At 49.7% G+C, this 26,011-nt stretch overlaps 1 protein-coding gene across 2 annotated transcripts in view; it reads right to left on the reverse strand.

Moving 5' to 3' along the window:
• Window positions 1-26,011, reverse strand: part of C20H4orf50 (chromosome 20 C4orf50 homolog) — a 67,505-nt gene that overhangs the window by 22,495 nt on the left and 18,999 nt on the right. For both annotated transcript variants that reach the window (XM_030801075.1, XM_030801076.1), the window contains 4 exons: window positions 14,812-14,941; window positions 13,277-13,404; window positions 8,837-11,311; window positions 657-821 (listed from right to left, as the gene is read on the reverse strand). In XM_030801075.1, the coding sequence (XP_030656935.1) occupies window positions 657-821; window positions 8,837-11,311; window positions 13,277-13,404; window positions 14,812-14,941 (2,898 nt within the window). The remainder of the gene's footprint in view (window positions 1-656; window positions 822-8,836; window positions 11,312-13,276; window positions 13,405-14,811; window positions 14,942-26,011) is intronic.

The following is a 26,011-nucleotide window of genomic DNA, read 5'->3' on the forward strand; positions in this document are numbered from 1 at the left end:
GTTGAAAAAATATTGGAAGTCAGAAAATGTTGAGGTTGAGGAGAAGGAAAGCTTTTATATTTTAGATGATTTAGATTTGCAGACAGTTGTAAGAAATAATACAGAGAGCCCTCTTGTACATGTTTCTTAGAGACAGGGTCTTGCTCTGTTGCCTGGGCTGGAGTGCACCTTGTACATTTTGCCCGGTTTCCCCCAGTGGGAATATTTTGCAAAACTATAGTGTCATGTCACAACCAGGAATTGAAATGGCCACAATTCACTGATCTTTTTCAGACCTCTCCTGTTTTACATATGTGCGTCTGCGTGTTAAGTTCCGTGCAATTCTGGTAACTGTATAGGTTTGCATCTGCACCACCGTGTCATAGTCACACCCACTTCCTTCCAACAGAGGAAGGGCTTTGACTTTTATTTATATGACACTGTAAACCTGCTTGACTTTTTGAAGAAACCACATATGTGCATTTTTTAAATTTAACAGGGACGGAATCATAGAGCCTGTGTTTTTTTTTCCTGGTACTGTCCTATACTTTAAAAATCCAGTACCTGCTCCCAACTGGCTGGGTCAGGGAGATCTCAGCAAATCCTTGTTCACTTCCAAAACGCCCTGGGTGTGGGAGCCCTGGCTGACAAGAGGGGAAAGAAAGCACTTCCCACACCTTGGCCTGGAGCTCCTCCTGGAGGCGGGTGGCCTCGTCCAGAGACGCCTGGTGGGCAGCAGCCTGGTCCCTGAGCTGGCACTGCAGGGTCAGCACCCGGTGATGGAGCTGCTGGGCGCGCACCCTGGGATCCTCCTCAGTAACCTCGGCCTCTGAGTCCTGGAGCTGCAGAAAGCACAGATTTGAATGAAATGTTTAGGTTATCTTCCAAGCAATTTGCCTTAGCCAACAAACTGTACTTGTTTCCCCACTCCTTAGTGTTTTTTGTTTTTTTGGTTTTTTTTGGCTTTTTTTCCCCCCCCGCTTACATTTCTCTTATAGTAAAACAGTTTTAGAAGATAAGGTAGCAGAAATCACTCCCAATCCAATTATCCTGCAGAAGCTTTATTATCCATAGATTTTCTGCAGACTTCCTGCTAAGCCCCTCGACATGTGCATGTATGGGAGTGGGTGGTTCTGCTTGGTTTCTGGAGGGGGGCGTTGGGGAGGGCCTGGAGAGCCCCAGAATAACAGCCTGGAATATTAGCTTCAAAAATATGTGCAGTGGGGTGGCATTCCAGAATCTGCTGTAATAGATGCCAGTCACTGTTATACTGAAACAGTGTGATGAGTGAAATAGAATGTTCCAATCAAATTATGAGATGCTTATTATGCTAAAGCATAATATATTTATATAAAACAGAAGATACTATATCTCCCACAGGCACTTTTCTTAAATGAATACACAATTGCCTGTCACTCTTCTTGGATCTAACGTGAGATTAGCGGGTTTCATTCAGATGCCAAAGGGAATTTCTGGGAGAGAGGACAGTGAGAGAGAACAGGCTGGCTTTGCATTGTGGGAAGTGTGGCAAAATGGGAGAGGTGCTACTGCCCCCAAATGGTTTTGAAGTCTAAATTCTTATTTTTTTAAATAACTCACATACATACATACACACAAGCATACATAAACACGTATACTAACATATTTTTCTACATAAAATTTAAAATATGATATATTTCTTTTGTTTTCTGCTTTTCTCCCTTAACATCATGTCCTGGGCGTTTTTCCATGTTACCAAATAATGTTGAAAATGCTGTTATTAGTATATACGCAGCCTCCTGGGGCCATGCTGAACACTCAGATTATTCTAACATCTTGCTGTTATAATTGGAACTGTGACAAAGGCCCTTGTACATAAATACTTGGACATACCTCTCATGCTTTCCCTGAGACCATCGGGGGGTATTTCCGGTCAAAAAGTGAGCATCTTTTTTTTTTTTTTTTTTTTTTTTGAGATGGAGTTTCGCTTTTGTTGACCAGGCTGGAGTGCAATGGCACGATCTTGGCTCACTGCAACCTCCACCTCCCAGGTTCAAGCGATTCTCCTGCCTCAGCCTCCCGAGTAGCTGAGATTACAGATATGTGCCACCACACCCGGCTAATTTTGTACTTTTAGTAGAGACGGGGTTTCTCCATGTTGGTCAGGCTAGTCTTGAACTCCTGACCTCAGGTGATCCACCTGCCTCAGCCTCCCAAAGTGCTGGGATTACAGGCATGAGCCACCACGCCCAGCCCGACATGAGCATCTTTAAGCTCTTGGTTCATGCTGCTAAGGTGGCCTTAGAAGGGAACAGCACTGCTAAAAGTTCCGTTTGTGAAGATTTAGGAGCCCAGAAACTCAGACAGTTCTCAAATGCCCTTCCCCCTTGCGATGGCAGCTATCTTTTCCTTTAAGGCAGCTTCCCTGGGAATTGTAAGGCCCCCAAAACTTATCCCGACCTAGCAGGGGTAGGTAGGAGGGGGAATCCAAGCTACCCTGCTTGGGAAAGAGAGACGAGGGAGAAGAGGAGGAGAAGGAAGAATTCAGGTGACTCCAGGGCTGCTGGGGTATCTCTCGTAATAAAATATACAATAGCAGAAGATTTTTTTTTAATTAATAGAAATATACACCACATGGACCTGAGATGCACAGGCTGGGCCCTGTTAAGAACAGATGGGTGCTCCGAATGGTCCCATAAAATTCAGCTTCAAGACTTCAAAACAACTTGACCTTTCTGGGAAGTACATTGCCTCCTCTGCCTCCCTCCTCTGGCAGTGACTTGGACCAGAGCTTTGTCCCATGGATCCTCAGAGAGCACCCAAGTGTCCTCTAAAGAGAATGGCTGTGCGGGTGGGGCCAGCCTGCTGTCCCATGGGACCACCCCACACAGCAGCCCTGTGAGCTGCCCAGAGAGTCTGCTGCTGTCTAGCAGACATCATGAGCACGTGTGCAGGGTGTACGCTGGCCTGAGATGGGCAGTGGTGACACTGCCCTCCAGGAGCTCAGGCTGGTGTGGAGAATGACAGGCAGGTAGTTCAACATTCAATACAGCCTGATAAAGGGAAGCCAGGAGGCTGTGACAACCTGAAGGGGGCACTGAACAGAGACATCATCCAGTTGGGGGGTGGCAACTGTACAACAACCACATTCTGAATTGGGGGGACAGTACCAATTGGTAGCATTTGCCAGTTTCCATGGTGTGAATATTCCCACCATGACTGACTGCAAGCTACCAAAATGGTATCATTGAAGGCAGAGTTGGGAGGAGACACACATGAGTTGGGAGAAGACACACATGAGTCGGCTCTGACTCGTCTCTGCACAGAACCCAGCCTGGGGGTGGGGGCAAGCTTTCCGGAACAGATGCCCCCCAACAGGAGACCTAGAGGAGAAAGCTGGGTTCAGGGAGGGGTGGATGAAGAAGGTGAAGAATGAGGGCAGAGGTGGCAGCATGGAGTGTGGAGGCTGGGGGTATAAGCAGCAACAGTGGAAGCTCCCGAGGGTCTCAGGGGCCAGAACACTGCTCACTGTAGGAAGTTTGGATCTCATGCCCAGTGCAGTAGGAAGCCACAGAGGGTTTTAGGTCAAAGAGTAACACATCAGGTGTTGGTGACTTCCGGTCCATCACCAAGTCCCATGGACTCCAGCTCCAGTTTTCACTGCAAATTCCTCAACCCCAGTGTCACCTCTTGGCTATCCAGCCACCAACTCCTCTCAACTGTTCTCCTTCAATCCACCCGAACCATTGTTCTTGGAGCAGACAGATCTTTTCACAGTATAAACTGGGTCACATCATTCTGCTCAAAACCCTCTGATGGCTTCCTACCACATCTAGAAAAGATCCAAACAAGGGCCTGCAAACCTTCTGCAACCTGCCTTGTGACAGCTTCTCCAACCTCATTTCACACCACACCCCTCCTTGCCATTGGAATCCAGCCACGCTGGCTACTTTCTGTTTTTCCAATGAGCCAGCCTCTGTCCTGCCTCAAGGCCTGGCCACTCGCTTTTCCCTCTACCTGGAATGCTCTTCCTTGCTGCTCTTTTCTAACCTTCAAAGTCTCAGCTCAACATTCAACTCCTCAGATTTCCACACTCCTACTCACTGGTATTGGACAACTATAGAATCTGGGGAGAATATATACAAGTAATGCTTTGCAGGCATTGGAAGATGACTAGTACAGGGCCACAATCCTTAAGAAAAAGCATGCACAACAAGGCAGGCTCCACATTTTCCCTAGGTTTCTCTCTGAAACATTTTCCAAACAAAGGTGCTGAAAATAGAGCCCAAGCTGAAAGTGGTGGTCCTGCTAGATGGAGAAATAGAGCTTGGAGTTTAGGGATGCTAAGACTGCTGGGGTTTGTGGGACAAAGTCACAGGGAAGAGAGAGTTGCAGAGAATAAAAGCCCAAATACTGTCCTAGAAATGTCCCTTGGGTCCTTGGCTGAATCATAAGCTATGTGACACAGTAGAAGACTCTAAGCCTTGCAAAGAACAGCAGCTTGGAAGTTAATTGGTGATGAGATGTCACAGGTCACACACTTCTGAGAAGATGGCAGAGTTCTGGCAAAGCCAAAATGGAGAGGACTTGGTGAATGCTGTGGAACTCAGCTGATATCACTGACAGGCCATGCCCTAAGAGCAAGGGCCACACCTTAGGAGTAATATCAAGCCCTACTAGGTCTGAGGGCAAAACTTAAATAGGCCTACACAAGAATAAGATGATCTGCTGATCATGCAACTATCTGTCAGAATAAAATTCACTCAACATTCTTTGGAGAAAGACAATAATCAGGAATCTTCATAACATACACGATGTCCAACATAAAAGTTTTTGAAATTCCTAGACATGAAGAAGTGGAAAAATGCAACTGTTAACCAATAAACAAAATAGTCAGTAGGAGCAGGCAAAGAGATGATCCAAATATTGGTGTTAGCAGCAAAACAAACAAACAAAAAACCTCAAGGTCTTCAAAATAATTATGATCTATATATTTTTTAAAACATAGGAAAAATAAAGAAAATGGATGTGAAGATGGACTATCTCAACAGAGAACCAGAATCTCTTTTTAAAATAATAAAATGGATATTCTAGAACTGTAAAATACAATAAATGAAATTAAGAAATCATTGAATAGATTTAACAGAAGATGGGACACGGTAGAATACAGGATTAGTGAACTAAAAGGTCAACAGAAAATCCAAACAGGAACACACATTTTTAAAACTGATACAGGATTTTTGAAAGATGTGAGAGAGAGAGCCAAAAAGTCTGAATTTCTAGGAGAGGAAAGAAAAATAGAACAGAATGAAATATTTGAAGAAATAATGTTCAAGAATTTTCTAAGTCTGATAAAAAGACATAACTACACAAGTTTGAGAAGCTCAAAAAACAATAAATAAAAACAAGCAGGACAAAAACAAATAAGACCATATCTAGGCACATTATAGTGAAACTGCCAAAACTCAAGGATAAATAGGAAATTACAAAAGTAGTCAGAGATAAAACAACACATCTATTTCAGGGGGAGTGAGGGAGAAAAACTGACAATTACGACTGATTTCTGGACAGAAACTATGAGAGGCAGAAGACAATGGAATGAGATCTTTAAAGAGCCAAAAGAGCAAAATACCTGGCTACCTAAAATTCAGAATCCAATGGGAAGAAAAAAATTTAATGAAGGTTAAAAAATTGTTTTCATAAAAAGAAATATGAGAAAATTAATCACCAGAAAATTCTCACTACAAAAAAACCCACAGTTCTTAAGGCAAAAGGAAATCAGAGCCACAGAGTAAGAAAGAATGAACAGCACAAGAACATGTAAAGATATGGGTAGATGAAAAAGATACGATTGTTTTAAATAACAGTGACTTATAAGATTTATTCTACATAGAAGTAATATATAACAAAAATAAATAATAAAAAGTAAAAAGAGAATAAATGAAATTAAACTACTGAAAAATTTTTGCATTAATCGGGACATGGTAAAAAAGCTAAAGTAAATTTAAATAATTACTAGATACATTTTGAAACGCTGAGGGTAACCACTAAAAGAATAACACTAAAACATAAGCTAATGGAGAAGAAAAATAAATAACAATATATAATTAATACCAAAAACAAAGGGAGGAAAGAAAGAATAAAAGAAAACAGAACAGATGAGACAAATAGAAAAAGTAGTAAACAAATAAAATAAATTGGCTGGGAACAGTGGCTCACATCTATAATCCCAGCACTTTGGGAGGCTGTGGCCGGTGGATCACCTGAGGTCAGGAGTTTGAGACCAGCCTAGCCAACATGGTGAAACCACATCTCTACTAAAAAATACAAAAATTAGCTGGGCATGATGGTGGGTGCCGGTAGTCTCAGCTACTTGGGAGGTTGAGGCAGGAGAATCACTCGAACTCGGGAGGCAAAGGTTGCAGTGGGCTGAGATCACACTACTGCACACTCCAGCCTGGGTGACAGAGCGAGACACCATCTCAAAAATAAATAAATAAAAATTAAAGAACATTATCATATATAGATTTTTAAATAACATAACTAAAATGAGAAATACACAAATGCACACTCAGAATGGAAGATTTTAAAACATGTCTTGGTTAATGACAAAACAAATAGACAACATATCAGCAAAGATAGAAGAGATTTGGCTAGGACAATTAACCAGCTTGGCCTAATTGATATGCAACAATCAAACAATGTTCGTTCTTTACAAGGGCATGTGGGATATACCGTTGGCCACAGACGATAACCCGGTCAATAAAACAAGTCTCAACAAATTTCGGAAGACTAAAATAATATACTGTATGCTTTCTAACAGCAATGAAATAAAACTAGAAATAAAGGACAAATGTATTAACTGAAAAATTACAGAGATGCTTAGAAATTAAGCAACATATTTCTAGATAACCCATGGGTCAAAGAAGAAATCATAATAGAAATTAGAAGCTATTTTAGGTTTTTTGCTGCTGTTGTTGTTGCTTGTTTTTCTTTCATCCTCTTGGACTTTAATTCCTAAATCAATAAAATAGGGCTAGCTATAACAATGTCATTTTTTTTTTTTTTTTTGAGACGGAGCCTTGCTCTGTTGCCCAGGCTGGAGTGCAGTGGCACAATCTTGGCTCACTGCAACCTCCACCTCCCAGGTTCAAGAAATTCTCCTGCCTCAGCCTCCCAAGCAGCTGGGACTACAGGGGCATGCCACCACGCCCAGCTAATTTTTGTATTTTTAGTAGAGATGGGGTTTCACCATATCGGTCAGGCTGGTCTTGAACTCCTGACCTCATGATCCGCCCTCCTTGGCCCCTCAAAGTGCTGGGATTACAGGCGTGAGCCACCGCACCTGGCCCTAACAATGTCATTTTGAGGCAATTTTGAGGAATAAATGATAGTATATAAATTTCCTGGCACATAGTAGATAGGCAATACATATTCCTTATCTCGAATCCTTAGAAACTATTTTGAACTGAACAGACTTCATCTCAAAATGTGTGGGATGCTTAGAGAGAAATTTATAGCTTTAATTGCATAGATTGCAAAAGAAGAACAGCTGAAAATCAATGACCTAAGTTTTCAACACAAGAAGCAAGAAAAAGAACAGCAAATTAAATCAAAAGAAAGTAGAAGAAAGAATATAATGAGGCCTGGCACGGTGGCTCACACCTGTAATCCTAGCACTTTGGGAGGCCTAGGTGGGTAGATTGCTTGAACTCAGGAGTTCGAGACCAGCCTGGGCAACATGGTGAAACCCTGTCTCTACTAAAATACAAAAAATTAGCGGGGTATGGCGGCATGTGTCTGTGGTCCCAGCTACTTGGGAGGCTGGGGCAGGAGAACTGCTTGAACCTCGGAGGTGGAGGTTACAGTGAGCCAAGATCCCGCCACTGCACTCCAGCCTGGGTGACAGAGCGAGACTCTGTCTCAAAAATAAAAATAAAAATAAAATAAAAATCGAAGAAGAAACCAATAAGTAAAATATAAACAATAAATAAAATTAATAAAACTAAAAACAGATTCTTTGAAATGATTAATAAAATTGTTGGGGGCAGGGAGGAAAGAGAGAAAGGAAAGAAGGAAGAGAGAGACAGAGAAAGAGGGAAAGGGAGGCAGGAGGGGGACAGCAAGAGACAGAAAGATGGAGAGATAGAGAAGGAGACACAGAGAGGGGAAAGGAGGGAGAGAGGGTGGAGTGAGATGGGACCAAGAAACAGAGATAGAAAAATGGAATGAATGAATGCCAGGGTCTCAACGCTAAATATCCTACACATATTTACACAGGGTGTAAATATCCCACACATGGCCACCATAGGAACATTATGAGTGTTTTATCCCAGGACTCCCAACAGTCAAGAACTGTCCACAGATGAGGAGAGTGACTCAGAGAAGTCTGCATGTGGCCTAAAAGTCACAGCTCTGCAAGCACAGAGCCAGGTTGGAACCCTGTTTTCTCATGCTCTACAGTCCACTGTTCTTTTCACTGCAACTTTCAAGACCCAATGTACAGAATTAGGACTTGGGCCACTTGAAAAACCCGAGGGTTGGAAAATGCAAGATCTGATCTTAAAGTGTGAACACCCCCTAGGTGCCCTCCTGGAGCCTAAGAAGAGGGGCAGGCTTGAATCTCCCATGGCAGGTGGGAACAGAGATCCCGGGACCAGAGCGCCCAGGTGTGAGTCCCTGCTCCATCCCTCACTGGCTGTGCGACTGCAGTGACTGCATTTCTCTATTTTCTTTGTACCAATCTCTTCTCATCTGGTAAGCGGGGATAATGATTGTACCTCCCTCACAGGACTCTGGTGAATTGCATAAGTGAATGGGGTGGCCCCTGGAACAGAGTCACGTGTGATGAGTAAGCAGATATGCAGACCCAACCTACCGCAGGGCCATTGCTCGGGGACCTCAGAGCTTGCCCCTGAGCCTCAGAACACCTGGGCCTCTTCTCGTCTTTCTCCAAATGTGCTTCTTTCACTCTTGCTCTGCCGACATCTTGCAGGGCATTGGCTACACCAGCGTTTCTCCAGACCAGTGATGGAGGGGGAGAATCAGCACCGCATCTGGAATTCCTGATGCCTGTGGAAGGTCCTGTCTGCCCTGCAACCAGACTCGTTTCCTCTTCCAAGGCTGATCCACAAGCTCTTGAAAGCAGCTGTCCTGTGAGTGGAGTCACCTGCACCTCTTTGTCTACAGCATGCATCTCGGCTTTTCCCTGGAGGTGCTCCCTTCCCCTAACCAAACGCCCCTGATCCATGCTCCTCTGCAAGGTGACTTCCCTCTCCAGGACATGGACCCTGCGTAGAAGGTGCTCGTTCTCCCCGCTTAAGGCCCGGATCACGTCTTCTATTCCTAGCACGATATCCTTTATGAGCCCTTTATAACTGACGCCAAGCTTCGAGATCAGCGTCTGGAGCTTCCAGTTTTCCAGGGTGACTTGCTCCATCGTGTCTTTGGATTTCCTGACACTCTCAGACATGACTTTCTGGAGTTGACCCAGATTCCCTTTCAGTTTTTCATTTTCCTCTTCAAGGTCCAAAATTTTGCCGTAACTCTTCCCATTGCAGTCTTCAAGGTCAGAGATGGCCTGTAAATATTGGTCCAGTTCTTTCTTTAACTGAGAGATGTCCTCTACCAGCCTGCGGTTATCCCGCTCGAGCCTGGATATTTTTGTCACCTCTCTCTCTCTCTCTCTTTCAAGGGCGCACACTCTTTCATGGAACCTCTCTTGGTCTCCGTGAAGTTTGGTGTTGTCGTGTAAAATCTGGCTTCTCTGTTTCTTCAATCCAGAAATGAGCTGACGAAACCTGCTCCTCACTCTCTCGAGGGCACCCCAGGGCTCAGCGGGCCCCTGTGGAGGGTTTGGGCTGGCTTCAGCCCAATCAGGCAGTGTCCCTGGGTTATCAGGAACTTCGCTGGTGCCCAGGGCCGTGGTCTTTCCCGGCTTATCACCTTCACCACTCTCTTTAGACTTTGCTTCTTCGTCGGAACAAATACCCTGATTTCCCCAAACCTGCTGAGAGTGAGCTCTGTCCCCGCCACTGTGCCACTTCCGAGCAAAGCTCCAGTTCTCTCCCCCACACGCAGAGGCTGAGCGCTGCCAGCCCCTGCTGCCCGGCTGCAGGGCGGACAGCTGCTGGAAACAAGCCTCCACCGCCTGTGCAAGCTCATCAATTGTGAGTGCACACCTGTCGTGTCCTTTGCTCACAGCCTGTGGATGACCATGACCAGTGGGCTCGCCCCCGTCAGCTGGTAAGGCAAATCTGGGAAACAGTGGCAAACCTGTCTCTCCCACGAAAAAACGCATTTCCTTGCTGTCATGTTCCTGGGAGTCAGGCTCCTCGGGGGCACGCCTGCATCCCGGACTGGACGCTTCTTGATGCGGCACCTCCTCCTCCTCCTCCAGCCCTTTGTCCTCCAGGCTTTCTCCTGGCAGAAGCGGAGCATTTCCAAGCCACACTTGGTTTTCCTCCTTGCCCCTGGCTGTCCTCCCAATGGCTCTGCCTCTCCCTGCAATGAGCGGACTGTCTGTTGGCCACGGCTCTGTGGTCTCGCGAGCCCTGGAGAAGGTGGCTAGGGGCGCTGCTTCCTCCTTCTCTGGTGACAGTCCTCCTCGGAGACCCCAGACATATCCTTCCACCCTTTCCCTCCTTCTCAGGGATTCGGGACCCTCCTTTGATACTGAGGCCTCCCCCTGTAGAAGAGGCATCAAAAACTCCTGCCAAGGCCCAGGGCGGCAGGCGGCGGCCTTAGTCTCTGAAGCCCCATTCTGGCCCTGCACGTCCTCTGCGGCTCCAGCCCCATTCTCCAAGCTCAGGTTCTGACGGCTTTCCTGACTCAGCTGGTGCTTGTCACCAGGGATTTTCGCCTTCCTGCCCAAAGTCCCCCTTGCCTCCCCGTCTTCAGTTCTCCCCGCTGGGCTTCCTCCTCCATTGTTCCAAGTGTCTTTCAGATCCCTGGGGTGTTTTTTGGGAAATCGTTGATTTGAAACGTGGGGGTCCTCGTGGGAGAGGGAGGCTCCGCGGCCTCTTGCCTGGTGACAATCCCAGCCGGGGTGTCCTGTGGCTTTGGGAGGAGGCGGGGACCTGGTGACCAACTCTTCTTGGGTTTGTTGTCCATCTGAGGGAACCTCCTGGAGCAGCAGTGGTGGCCAGGAAGTGGAGTCCCCAGCCGGCTCCCAGAGAGGGAGTGCGGACGTCTGCACCAGGAGAGAGGCCTCTGCAGCCCGGTCAGCCGCTAGACTCTCTGAAATCGGGGCCAGGTCCATGGGGAGGACTGACTCGTCCAAGCACTCCCCTGGGGGGCAGCCACAGACCAGGAGAAGAATCTGTTCATCCAAGCTGGGCTCTGCCAGAGTAAGCTACGAATGGAGAGAGAAGATGAGGTGTGAAACAGCACCTTCCTCCATTGAGCACCCCCACCCCCACTCACCTCCTGGGGTTCTCCGTGTTTCCTCACCAGCTGCACAGAGGACAAGCTCTTTCCCACACAGGACACAGCTGGTACCGCCCCAGGGCCTTTGCACATGCTCTTCGCTCTGCCCAGAACATCCTTCCCCCAGATGCCCTCATGGCTCACTCCCTGGCTTCATTCACATCTCAATGCAAATGTGACTTCCTTGAGAAGGCCCTCCCTGACCGCCCTCCCTCACTCTCAGGCCATCCACCCCACGTCATCTTCTCCCACAGCACCCTCCATGCCCTCACACCATATTACATATTTCTGTCTATATCATCTAACTCCCCCTATAGCCCTGCCCCATCCAATCCACTAGTCATGGGCCACATGGAGCTCCTAAAATGTCAAGTAATTAAATCAAGGTTAACATTCAGTTCTGCGGTGGCACTAGCCCCGTGTGGCTTGTGGCTACCGTCTTGGGCAGCACAGACGCAGATTTTGAGCAGTGCTGCAGAAGGCTGTCGTGGATGGGGCTGGTGCAAGCCGTCCACTCCCTGAGGACAGGACTTCATCTCTGTTCAACTCTTGGGCCTAGAACAGTGCTGGGCACACAGGAGGTGTTTCCTCCATATTTTTAATGTATTTTTATCTTCACTTATTCAATGTGTTTATCCAGAGAGGAGGAGCCCAGCTCAAAGCAGAGGCCCCGGCTGGGCTGAGGGAGGCCTGAGGATGAAATTTGCCTTGAGCTAGGCTCACTGTGAGTCCCCAGGGGCTGCTCCCAGACCTGGCAGGCTGCAGGCAGTTCTAGGTGGAGCCCCTAGAATAGCTGGGAGAGGCTCAGCGGGTCTAAAGACACAGATGAGAAGGACACAGGGAGCATCTCAAAGGACAGAGGGGCTCTGAGCCTTTGGAGGTTGACATACCAGCAGGGGAGCCCCTTCAGGCAGAGGGGGCTTGAAGGCCAGGATTGCTGCCCCTGCCTGGAGGGGCCACTGCATCCCTGCTCCCTGGAGCTGCCAGTGGGCAGCACCCCATCCTCTGTTGTCTTTGCCTTTGTCTGCGATGTCCTTGAATCCAGACACCAAGGCACTTCCCAGCTGCCCACAGAGAAAACAGCACTTGCCCCAGAGAGGTACAGACCTAGAGACCTGGCTTCAATCCTGGGTGTGACCTTGAGCAAGTTCCTTAACCTGCTGGAGCCTCAGCTACCTCACCTGTCAAATAGGCCACCTCCATGTTCTAAGACATTGCCCTTAGGGGGCGGTGAGGAGCGGGGCATATAGGGATGTGACATCCAACAGCAAAAATAAGAGATGCATCGTGAGCGGGACATGAATGAATAAAGATATAACGGAGGGCCTCTCTATTTAGAACCACACAACCACAGCCAGGCTCGCGGGTCCCAGCACAGCTCTGTTCCTCAGGGTCGAGAAGATGGAAGTGGAGAAAGGCTACGACTGCCTCAGCCTCAGAGTGAGCCGCGGGAGGTGGGTCGGGGCGCAGGCTCCTGACCCTCAGGGCCAGCATGGGGCAGTGTGGGCCGTCGAGCCTGGATCTCGGAGTCCACCTCCAAGCTGGGGGCCTTGGGGAGTCACAGCAGCCCTTGGAGTCTCATCTCTTCTCCAGAGCAGAGGTGGCAGCAATGCCTCGTGGGTGTCAGGAGGTGTCAACGAGATGAAGCCTGTTCCATGGCAGCCCAGGCCTGGCACCCAGTTAACCCCCTTCCTCCCCACTCCCCATCCAGATCTCAGGATGTTTCATTTCCTCTCCTCAAATCTCTCTCTCAACTACTTCCAGAATGTTCTTCCAGACCTGGAGCTTCTTTACCCCTCCCACCTCCTGCGGGTGGCTACATAGCCTGCATGAGGCAGGGCTGAGGGGACCCGGGGCACTGCACACACTCGCAGAAAGCCTCTGGCATCACCTGTTCACGGTTGGATCCCGCCAAGTCTCCGGGGAGCTCGCTTGTGGTCTCTGGGCCTGGAGCCAAAACAGAAGAGGCCCGGCCAGGCCTGATGCAGCTCCAGGTGCAGGGCCTCTCCGGGGACTGGCCTGGAAAGCAACAAGACCCTGGGGGTTACAAAGACGCTCCCAGGGACTCTGCATGATTGCCTCTAGGGACCATGTCCCCTGGGCTTGGGTAAGATGGCACCCCCGCCACCCCCGACTGTGAGCCTCCCAAGGACAGACTGATGACCACCAGCACCTTGGTCAGGGGAGGAAGCTGAGGCTCAGAGACGTGAAACAGCCAACAGCAGGTGGGCAGAGACCCCAGGGCTCCATGCCACCTCTGCGGCCCACAGACTCCTGCATGGGACAAAATCCACCAAATCTTTCTAAGCCTCAGCATCCTCATCTGTCAAACAGGGTATGAGCCTCACCCCAGCCCTGCACAGCTGGCATGAGGACACATCTGCCCTGGGTCGACGTGGCAGCTCTGCTCCCCAGAAATGAGATAAAGGGAGAGCGCTGGCTGCATCAGTCAGCAGCACCACTGTGCTACACATACGCGGGATAACGCCATCCCTAACAGCCCTTGAGGTTGGAGGGCTGGAAATAAACCACAGATGCCCAGTTGGCTGCCATGGTTGTCAGGCTGCCTGAGTGCAGGGGCTCTGGAAGCCATGGCTGAGGCTGTTATGAGATATTGGCTCAAGCCGGGTGCGGTGGCTCATGCCTGTAATCCCAGCACTCTAGGAGGCTGAGGCAGGCGTATCACATAAGGCCAGGAGTTCGTGACCAGCATGGCCAACATAGCAAAACCCTGTCTCTACTAAAAATACAAAAGTTAGCCAGGCGTGGTGGTGGGAGCCTGTAATCCCAGCTACTTGTGAGGCTGAGGCAGGAGAATAGCTTGAACCCGGGAGCTTGAGGTTGCGGTGAGCCGAGACCACACAACTGCACTCCAGCCTAGGTGACAAAGCGAGACTCCATCTCAAAACAAAAACAAAAACAAAAACAAACAAACAAACAAACAAAAACCAGAGAGAGAGATATTGGTTCACATCAGGGACAAGAGGCTTCTAAGCCTCAGCAGCTTCCAGACCTGCCAAGTGCGATTCTCACTGCCTCACACTGGAGGTGTCACCTGGGAAGTGAGGGGACAGGACGGCTCCTGGCCATCATATGGACTTCTGTGAAAGCATGTCCCTGCTGCCAACCTGCTGGCCTGTGAGGCCCACTGGCTGGCACCCTCCCGAGGGCCAAGGGTGTGAGCCTGTGTTCAGCTGAGCCCGAGCCAAAGGCCCCTGGTGGAAGTTGCATACTCTGATCCCGCCTGCAGCAGCTGTGTGACCCTGAGAGAGGGACCCTACTTCTCTGAGCCTCGATTCTTGTCTGTAGAGAGGGGGGACCACCCCCTGCCCCTGCGTCATCGGGACACGATGAGGAGGAAGTGAGCCAGCCATTCAGTGGGTGCTGCCCGGGACCCGTCCTCCATGCACCGCAGTACCCGCGCACCTGCTGGGGCCCTTTGTCCGGGGGCATCATCGGACCGCACGGAGCTCTGCCAGTCTTGGCTTCTGCAGGGGTCCAGGGCCTCCACCCTGGGCAGGGGCAGTGAGTCACCCTGAACACAGCCCAGAGCGTCCTGGAGGAAGACAGAGGAAGTCAGGAGCCATCAGTGTCCTGGCTGAAGTGTACACTCCAAGCCCATCCCCAGGGGCCCCTCCCCAGCAGGGAGCTTGAGTCCCTTCCATAGGTGAGGAAACTGAGGCTCAGAGGGCAGAGAGCTCACAGCCTGGCAGCACGGCCCCGGTCTTGTGCTTTTGGTTCACCAGGCCAAACTGCCCCCTCTTAGCACTCGGACTCCTGTCCACAGACAACGAGGGCAGCATTCAGTCCTCGGAGGAGTGTGTCTGTCCAGCCAAGAAGCACCCAGATCCCCTACAGCAGGGTCATGGACCAGACTGGTACAGTCCGTGGCCTGTTAGGACCTGGGCCTTACGGCAGGAGGTGAGCAGCGGGTGAGCAGGCATTACCGCCTGAGCTCCGCCTCCTGTCAGGTCAGCAACGGCATTAGATTCTCATAGAAGCGCAAACCCTATTGTGAACCGCGTAAGCGAGGGATCTAGGTTGGGTGCTCCTTATGAAATTCTAACTAATGCCTGGTGATCTGAGGTGGAACAGTCTCACCCTGAAACTATCCCCCACAACCCCCTGCCCATGGAGAAAATGTCTTCCATGAAACCAGTCCCTGGTGCCAAAAAGGTTGAGGACTGCCGCCCTAAAGGGCACCAAAGGCTCCCAGCTCCACCCTTCCTGTGCAGGGGTCCAGGGCCTCCTCCCTGGGTGGGGGCAGTGAGTCACCCTGAACACAGCCCAGGGCACCCTGGAAGAAGGCACCTTCCTGTGCAGAGGTTCCTTCCATGTCCCACCCAGGGAGGGGGGTGTCTTCCAGGGGGTTTGGACCGTCCCGTCCTTCAACTGTCAATAAGCTCCAAATGCGACTGCCCGGTACCTTGGCAGCGCCCTGTCCCCTGGACTTCTCCACAGTGTGGAGCTTCCCCAGCTGCCGCCCTGCTGCAGATCAGGATAATTCAGAGGCAGCTCCTTCCCCCCTGCTACAGGGTAGAGTTGTGGGACTGCCAAAAAAAAAAAACTCAGCTGTCACCCACCACCCACGAGGGGCTGGGCACAGGTCTCCTCTGGGTTCCCACAGCCCCGGCTGCTTCCACTACGGTGCTCCAGCCCGGCGCTGTTGGCTGGCTCACCTACCTACTCCACTGGACCGCGGGCTCCTTTAGGAGGAGAACTTGGCTTCATTTTGTCTGCACCCTCACCCTAGCCTGTATACAGTAGGTGCTTAATAAATGTTTCATCATTGGGTGGACACATAGAACCTGAGGAAAAGTAGATGTTTTAGATTTACGAGTGCATTCATTCAGAAAACATTTATTAGGCTCCTACTGTGTGCCAGGTGTGGTTCTAGGCCAGGAGGAAACAGAAGTGAACAGGTAAGTGCCCTGTCCCCTTCTCACGTGCTCCCCAGGTCCTCACCTTCTCTCAGCAGACCCAGCATCGGACTCCTGGCTGGTCCTCCTACCTCCTTCAGGTTCTTCTTGCAGCTACCAGGGAGACCCGCTGATCACCCAGGCTTCCCTTGGCTCCCCTCTGGCTACAGGGTCAGCATGAAAGCTGAAATTAGGTGCTGGTGCCCATCTATGGGCTGTCATTGCTGCCTGGGCACCTTGTTCCCACCTCTGCAGCTTTGCGCCAGCTTCCCCTCACAGCAACCTGCTTGCCTGCCCCAGTGAGTCCGTGGTCTCCCTGGCCTCTGCACCTTCCCATATGCTGTTCCTGCCACCTGGCTGGTGCATCCTTCTTCGGAGGGGCCTTGATCGCTTGCCTGCTGCAGGCAAAGCTTTCTCTGCTTCTTGCTCCCGGCCCCTCCCTTCCACGCACCACTCAGCCCCCAGCGATGGCACTAAAATGGAAACTGGATCTGGTTGCTTCCTGCTTCTCACCCTTCGACGCTTCCTGTTACATTGAAAGAGAACCCCCCGCCAGCCTCACTGCCCCCACCTTCATCCCGCTACCACCACCCATGTCTGTGCTCCTGGAAGGGACTCTTCTCCCCACACCTCAGAGCCTTTGCACATTGTCTGGACCTCTCTTCCCACCCTCCTCCCCTTCTGGGACCTGCTTAAAGGCCGATCCTTACTGAGGCCTTCTTTGGCTTTCATCTCCTCCCACTCTGGGTTGGTGGCCTCCTGTTGATCTGTATGATGGTTTGGGTCTTGTCCATTTCTTCTCATAGGCCAGGGGCCTCAGCACGGGCCACATCATGGAGTCACCCAGAAGCTTTAAACAAGAACCAGTGCAGGAGCCTCAACCCAAACCTATTAACCTAGAGGGCCTGGGCAGCGGCATCCTGTCCTGACGGCCACCTGCCTGCACCCAGAGGGCCTGGCTGGCTGCTGCAGCTGTCCACGTTCTCACGGTCCTATTCAGCTGCCTCTTGTCTTTATTCATTTGGTTCCCACTCAACCAGAATTGCACATTTGTCAGCTGCTTAAAATCATCATTGGAGTGAGAGGGAAAAGAGAAAATGAAAGAGAGAAAGAAGGCATCAAAGAAAGGAAGTGAAAGAAGGTGAATGACAAAGGAAAAGGAGAGGGAATAGGATAGGGAAAGGAAGAGACAGAAATTCAAAGTGAAAGCAGGAAGAGAGAGAAGTCAAAGGAAGAGGAAGGACTAGATAAATAGAAAAAGGAGGAGGCTGGGGAGGCAGCGTGGAGGCCTCTCCATAGCGCAGAAGATAGAAATGGTCACTGGTGGTGTATTTTTTGGATTGTTATCACACCCAGGCTGACTTCAATGCAATTCAACAAATGCTCGCTGAGCACCTACTATGTGGCAGGCCCTGTTCTGGAGCTGGGGACACAGCCATGGATAAACACACCTAGATCCCCGCCTCGAGGAGGTGACACCCAGTGGAGACAACCTAGAAGACAGCGCTGTACTGAAACATTGCCCATTGTCTAGTTTACTCCTTCATGTCACAACCAGTGAAGGCAGTACTCAGTGAGGGTGAGCCACTTGTCCAAGGTCACACAGTAAGTCGATGGGAGAACAGAAGCAGAGCTCAGGTTTCTAAACCTGATCCGGAACTTTCTCTCTCCCTGCCTGCTCTATCAGTCCATCCTACATTCCAACCCTCAAGAAAACATTTGCCTGTAACTTAGTCTGGACCCAGCTTTCATGTGCAATTATAAGCAAAAAGAAGAAAATGAGAAATATCAGGATATCCAGGCATAAACACGAACGTGTTAGAGGCCCTTCTGGGCTTTTTTCTATGCATAGACATTGCGAAAGTTCTATTTATACAAAATGTAAATTTTTACTTTGTGAATTTTGCATTTAATGATATAGAAGGATCATTTCTCTACAGGATCTTCTGCAGTGTGGTTTTTATAGCTAACTAATATTCTCTGCTATAAGGGAGAGGAAAAAAGGGAGATAGTTCCAGATCAAATCAATTCCCTCTTATTGGGCAGTTGGGTTGTTTTGAATTTTTACCAACTATAAGCACAGCTGAGATAAACATGACTGTACATGACTCTTCTGCACCCTCCGATCACTTTTCGGATATATTTGTGGAAGTCAAATGGCTGAGACGCAGGCACAGATCTTTTTTAAAGTCACTTAATACTTATTGGTTGACAGCCCTTCCAAAGGGATGTGTTCATTTATACTCCTGATAGTTCAAACACCACATGGCTGCAGGCCCTTTTAACCTTTGACAGATATACAGAAGAAAATGGGATCCTGAAGTTTTTCTCATTGGTGTTACTTTTTAACTAATGGAGCTGACCATATTTTTTTTTAATAAGACCACTGGCCATTTTGTACTTCCTTTTATATTATTTGCATGTTCATCCCTTTTGCCTGTTTTATTTTTTGACATTATTAACACTGTTTTTTAAAAAGCTCTTGCTTGCTGCTGGAGTGAGAAACAAATGCAAAAAACTGCACAAAAGCAAGCAGTGAGCAAGGCTGCCTGCAATTCACCCAACAACAAAGAGATTCACGTAGCTGCCACCAGGGGTCACTCTATGCACACTGCCAGGGCACAGAGGCTGGTGGGATCATCCAGTAACTCCTAAAACCCCTGACACTGGATCGTGATCTCAGCTCTGGGATGACAGCGGACAAGGACTTTTTAAGAGCCTGGCTTTTCATCTCTCTGCACGAGCATCTCTGGGACCCTCCAGGCCAGGCACAGCCCTGTGCTGCCCTCTGCCGTAGCATCATTGTAGTGTCATGGTTTGCACCTGTCTGTCTCCTCTATAAGCTTTTGGAGGGCAAGGTTCATGCCTGGCTCACTGTGGCTGGGACATGGCAGGTGCCCAGTGCACGCTCACGGTAAGGCATTCAGATCCATCTGCAGATCAATCACGTTTGTCTTGTCAACTATGAATGGTTCTTACTTCCTTTTACCCTGAGCAGAAACCCTGTCCCCAAACTCCTCCCCATGTCAGGGTTTGTCCTTGCAGTGGCCCGTTCCTCTGGGGATCAAGGTTCCAAGTGACCTGCTCTGAAACATGTGACCTCAGGAGGAAGCATATGACCCTAGGCAAGTTACAGGAATCCTCCAGACTACAGGTTTGTGGACAGGGCACTGCCCCGGCTACCTTGCAGGGTCCATGAGTTCCTGTTTAGGAAAGTGCTTTGTGAGTATGAAGCAAAGGAAACACATTCCTATAATGACTGCCCTTGCCATAGTTCACACCACGGCTCCCAGGGCACATCAGACATAGCCGAGGGGTCACTGCAGGTGGGGCCAAGCCTGTGCCTCCTTTCAGATACTGCTGCTTCCACTTCCTTGGGGAAGTGACTTTACCTCCCTTCCTCAGTGTCCTTCTCTGCAAAATGAGTATCAATAATTCTACCACCTCATAAGCTTGTTGTGGAGAACGCCACACCTTACCACACCGGGCAGGCAATAAGCACTCCAAAAGCTGATGAAAGTCAGCTTTCGTGATGATTTTCTATCTGTGGCACACATCTCTGGGACTAGACCCTCCCCACCATTTCCCCAATTCTATGCCTCACTTCCGAGCGTTGCCACTGTGAAGCAGTCCCTTCAGCTAGAAGCTTCCTTTTCGCATGGGCACTGGAGCAAATAACTTCACTGATGCATCAAGGCACTCACTCATCAAGCATTTCACAGCTCGTGGCCAGGGACTGGGAATGGAGCTAAAGTGAATCAGTTTTTGATGATGAGGGGCTCACAGCGGAGGGGGTGGGCATCTGGGCACAGTGAACATCAGGGCCACCAGAGGTGGCTCGTGTCACCACGGAGGCACTGAGCTGATGTGAGATCAGGGAAGTCTTCCAGAGGAAGCAACATTCCCAACAAATAAAGAGAAAGTAGCAAGGCTTTCCAACAGCCTGAGTGGGGATGGGCACTAGAAGCTTCCAGACACAGGGAAAGCTTACAATGCAGAAGAGCCTGGCACATTCAGGGACCTGCAGCTCAGTGTGACTGAAGTGGCATACGGGGGACTGAGCTTGAAGGAGCAGGACACCAGGGGCCTTGAATGCCGTGGATAGGAAGTTGAACTTGATCCTGAGGCCGTGGGCAGCCATGGCGGGGTGCTTATGGAGGGAGATCCTTTGACAGTCACCACCGTTGTCCAGAGCAAGGTGCTGAAGACCTGTGTGTGGCTCTCAGTCCTCCTGGGTCACTCCCAGTCCTTTGAAGATGCACTGGCAGCCTTGGGCAGTCACACAGCATGCAATGCTCTCTGGACTCTGCAACTTCACAGATGTGCAAAGGCCTGGAAGCCAGAGCCATGGGCCACTGAGGCTCATGCAATTTCCACCAAGACACGAAGGGCCGCATCTGGCTTTGCAGTTTCCTTAGCGATGAGTTCTAACACTTTAATTTTTAAATTCCAGGCTGCATTCAACCTGAGAGCTGGTGGCTGGCTGGTGCTTCATATTTCCCAGTGGCCCTCTCAGGAGGAATTCTTCCTTTCCAGGCAGCCCTTTTTGACCTCAAGATGCTGTTTGTGGGGCATCGGCTTCCCTCTGAGAGATGGACAGAGTCTGGCAGCCTTGTCACACGCTGCAGCCTGGGTCCAGCCCCCACTCCAACACCAGGGTCCTCCCCCAGTGACCCACGGACTCCACAGGGCTCATTTCCTTGCCTTTCCTCTGCCCCTACCCCCTTCACCCAATCTGTTTTGTCATCCTGTGGGGCAGGGTCTTGTCTCACTCCCCAGCCCCTGTACTGAGCTCAGACTGGAGCCAAGAACACGCACCAAGTGGGTACCATCAAATCCTGACTGTTGACCTGTTGACCAGTATTTACTGAAGGAACAGGGCGTGGGACACAGCTAATGGGATCAGCCCACCAAAGGGCAAATCCTGGTCCCACCATATTACAGTCTGAATTTTCATGTCCCCCCAAAACTCATCCGTTAAAACCCCTATCCCCAAAGGAATGTTATTAGGAAGCGGTGCTGAGTCCCCTCCAAGGACAACCCATCGGTAAGTGGCAGGAGAGCCCACCAGAAGTTAGAGCAAGCGATACCAGAAATACAAAAGCAATGATAAAATGGATACACACAGCCAAAGCAAGCCTCTTGCTAGTCGAAATTCTCCTAACCTGGTTTTTCAAGGGCCATGGTTTTAGATTGCTAGAAGGCAGAATCGCTGATTCCCAATGACATTTTTTCTTTTATTTTTTGAGACAGAGTCTCGTTCTGTCGCCCAGGCTGGAGTGCAATGGCGCGATCTCAGCTCACTGCAACCTCTGCCCACCGGGTTCAAGCGATTCTCCTGCCTCAGCTTCCCAAGTAGCTGGGATTTCAGGTGCATGCCACCACGCCTAGCTAATTTTTGTATTTTTAGTAGAGTCAGAGTTTCACCATGTTGGACAGGCTGGCCACTTTAGGTCAGGAGTTTGTGCTCCATGATATTTTATGCTGAGAATGTGATCCAGCGTTTGTTCAGTGGGGTCCTGCAATTATGGTCTCTTGGGTTCTTCCCTCTGACACCACCAGGGAGGCAACTGCCGCTATTTCTCACCCAGTAGAAATCCACAGGGGAGGTGGCATGTCCCAAGAAACTAGTGTCCTAAACGAGCCGAGAAGCCAAATCATCTGTTTGCAACCTCACAGGGCTGAAAAGGGGCCTGAACCCACACAGGCTCCAGTAACTGAGAGTCAGTGCTATCTTCCCTCCTCCCTCCTTGCACTTAATAAATATTCACCCAGCACCTCTTCCGTGCCAAGGACTGTGCTAGTGCTGGGAATCCAGCAGAAAATAAAGAGGACAGTGCCTGTCTTGCAAGATGCATGTTTTGGTGGAAGTAAATGAATGAATGAATGAATAAATGTATAGCATGTCAGTGTGCCTGCGGCACTCAGCAAACACCGGGAAGGCAGAGCGCACCCAGCCCCAGCCCTGCCCTCAGGAGGCTCAGCCCAGCACTGACAGCAGTGCATGTGAGGGACCTGGTCAGGGAATACCTGGAGAGGAAACTCCTGGTCAGGGAATACCTGGAGGAGGAGAAGAGACCATAAGCCGTCATCTGCCACATAACTTTGTGGAGTGGGTTGAATTGTGCCTTCCCAAAAGAAATAGTACCTGAGAGTGTGGCCTTAGTTGGAAAATACTGTCTTTGCAGATGTGATCAAATTAAGGTGAGGCCATACTAGATTAGGCTGGATCCTAATCCAATAAAGATGTGGTGTCCATATAAGAAGAGAAGAGACACAGAAACAGACACACAGAGGAAAGAGGCCAAGAGAAAATGGAGGCAGAAATCAGAGTGATGCGTCTGCAAGCCGGAGATTGCCAGAAGCCACCAGAAGCTGGGTGTGGCAAGGAGCAGACTGTCCCCTAGAGTCTCAGGAGGAAGCATGGCCCCACTGCCACCTTGATTTCCGACTTCTGGCTCCCAGACCTAGGAGAGAATGAATGTCTGCAGTTTTAAGTCAGCAGGTTTGAGGTACTTTGTCACAGCAGCCCCAGGAAAATAACACGCTGTGCCTTGCCTGTTTCCTCAGGGCCCAACCTGCAGCCTTGGGAATACCCTGGGTGACCTGGCCCTTACCTGCAGCAGTTAGCTCCAAGCCAGCTGGGCACACCTTGCCTGCCGCTGTCACACTGTGTCACCAGACCTGTGGCTTGTTGGGGCCCCTCCTGCCCACTCAGACAATGCTCTCCTGCCCCAGAGCTTCCCCCCGCCAGGTGGGCTCAGAGCCCCAGCAGCCTGACTCAGGGTCGCTGCTGGTGCCATCCCCATGCCTTTGGAGGGCGGCTGTCAGCTGCATGAGCACCCACCGCTGCCTCTGGGAAACTCCCAACCCAGGAGGCTGGGTGGATATGAAAGGAAAGGCAGGGAATGGGAATTACATCGGGGCCTCGCTCCTTGATTGTATGACCCTGGACAGGACACTGCATCTCTGAGCCTTCTGCCTCCTCTATGAAGCAGACAGGAGGACACCTACCTGGCCATGTTGCTTGAGGATTAAGTGAGTAACAGATGGACAGCTCCCAAGATGAAAGCCAGCCCCTTCCCCTCGCCTCCTCTCACATCCCAGGTCTTCTGCCAGCCAGGGGGCTTCACCCACCTGCTCTGCCCTGCAGCAGACCCAGGTAAAGGTTCTCAGCTCCTCGGCCCAGAGAGCCGCCCACAGATGGCCCTTTGCACAAGGCCACTGCAGTTCTCTCAGTCTCCCCAGCCTATGCACAGGCTGCTGGGTATAGGAGCTGGTGACCACATACCCTGTCCACCCCGGGGACCTGTTGGCCTGAGCTCCCACCAGCCATGCAGGCAGCTCAATGGTGATAAATTACACTCACATCTAACCTACTCCGGTCCAAGAGAAGCCCTCAGGAAAAACAAATAAAAAGCCAAGAGAGAGAAAATTACAATATAGGTAGTGAGGTTGATTTACTCAACATCCTACTAGATGAGCACAAGCCCAGGAAGAGATGAGGAGGAGGGTGGCAATGGTGATGGTGATGGTGATGGTGATGGTGATAGTGATGAGGGTGGTAATGGTGATGATGGCGATGGTGGTGATGATGATGGTGATGTTGGTGATGATGGTGATGGTGGTGATTGTGATGGTGATGTTGGTGATGATGATGATGGTGATGTTGGTGGTGGTGGTGATGGCAGTGATGGTGATGGTGATAGTGATGATGGTGGTGGTGGTGATGGTGATGATGATGTGATGGTAATGGTGATGATGGTGATGGTGATGATGATGTGGTGGTGATGGTGATTGTGACTGTGATGGTGATGGTGATTATGGTGATGATGTGATGGTGATGGCAATGATGATATGATGGTGATGGGCTGATAATATGATGGTGATGGTGATGGTGGTGGTGATGGTGATGATAATGAAGACAGTGATGGTGATGATGATCATGGTGATGATGGTGATGATGTGATGGTGATAGTGATGATGGTGATGGTAATGATGGTGATGGTGGTGGTGATGGTGATGATAGTGATGATGTGATGGTGATGATGGTGATGGTGATGGTGATGGTGGTGGTGGTGATTGTGATGGTGATGGTGATGATGGTGGTGGTGATGGTGGTGATGGTGATGTTGGTGGTGATGGTGGTGATGGCAGTGATGGCGATGGTGATAGTGATGATGGTGGTGGTGGTGATGGTGATGATGATGTGATGGTAATGGTGATGATGGTGATGGTGATGATGATGTGGTGGTGATGGTGATTGTGACTGTGATGGTGATGGTGATTATGGTGATGATGTGATGGTGATGGTGATGATGATATGATGGTGATGGGCTGATAATATGATGGTGATGGTGATGGTGGTGGTGATGGTGATGATAATGAAGACAGTGATGGTGATGATCATGGTGATGATGATGGTGATGATGTGATGGTGATAGTGATGATGGTGATGGTGCTGGTGATGATAGTGATGATGGTGATGGTGATGATGGTGATGGTGATGATGTGATGGTGATGATGGTGGTGATGGTGATGATAGTGATGATGATGTGATGGTGATGGTGATGGTAGTGGTGATGGTGATGATGGTGATGATGATGGTGATGATGTGATTGGTGATAGTGATGATGGTGATGGTGCTGGTGATGATAGTGATGATGGTGATGGTGATGACGGTGATGGTGATAATGTGATGATGATGGTGGTGATGATGATGATGGTGATGATATGATGGTGATGATGGTGATGGTGATGATGATGTGATGATGGTGATGGTGATGATGATGTGATGGTGATGATGGTGATGGTGATGATGATGGTGATGGTACTGGTGATGATAATGATGATGGTGATGGTGATGATATGATGGTATGATGATGATAGTGATGATGGTGATCTGATGATGGTGATGGTGAAGATAGTGATGGTGGTGATGATGTGATGGTGATGATGGTGATGGTGATGATGCGATAGTGATGGTGGTGGTGATGGTGATGGTGATGTTGGTGATGATGGTGATAGTGATGACGTGATGGTGATGGTGATGGTGGTGATGGTGATGGTGTGATGATGCTAACAGTGACAGAAGCTAGATTTGACTGATCACTCAAAATATACCGGACACTGAGCTAAGAGCTTTCCCTGTGCTTTCTCATTTCATTCTCACAATCAGGATGCACTAGTATTATCATCATCCCAGTATTAATCCCATTTCACACTTGGGAAACTGAGGCACAGAGAATTCAGGAACTTGCCCAAAAGCATCTCAGGTGGTAGGAGGCAGAGCTGTGCTGGAATCCTCCATCATCTCCGCTCTCATTCCCGCCTGCACCTCTGAGTGTGAGCATCTTGCTCCACTCCAATGTTGAAGGCTCAGCATTCTACACTCCACAGGTTCCTGAGTTGCAACTCTGCTTTCTCAGCTACTCTGCTGATGAGAGACCGAGGCAGAAGTGGCTGGGGACCACACTTGATGGGCAACTTACGGAGCTTTCAAAGAAGTGTGACTGTGCAGGCCAGCCTAGAGCACAGCCTTAAGAACTGAGCCCCACATGAGGTGCAGTTCCCCTGGGTCACTGGGACTTTTATAAGAGGAAGCATGAAACCTTGAGAAGGTCACAGACACACAATGACAAGGATCCAGTGAGCTGATGGCATAGAATCTACTAAATCCAGCCACTGCTGGTGCCCCAGGCTCCTCA

The sequence above is a fragment of the Nomascus leucogenys genome, chromosome 20 (assembly GCF_006542625.1).
Source record: "Nomascus leucogenys isolate Asia chromosome 20, Asia_NLE_v1, whole genome shotgun sequence".
NCBI classification, from domain to species: Eukaryota; Metazoa; Chordata; class Mammalia; order Primates; family Hylobatidae; genus Nomascus; species Nomascus leucogenys.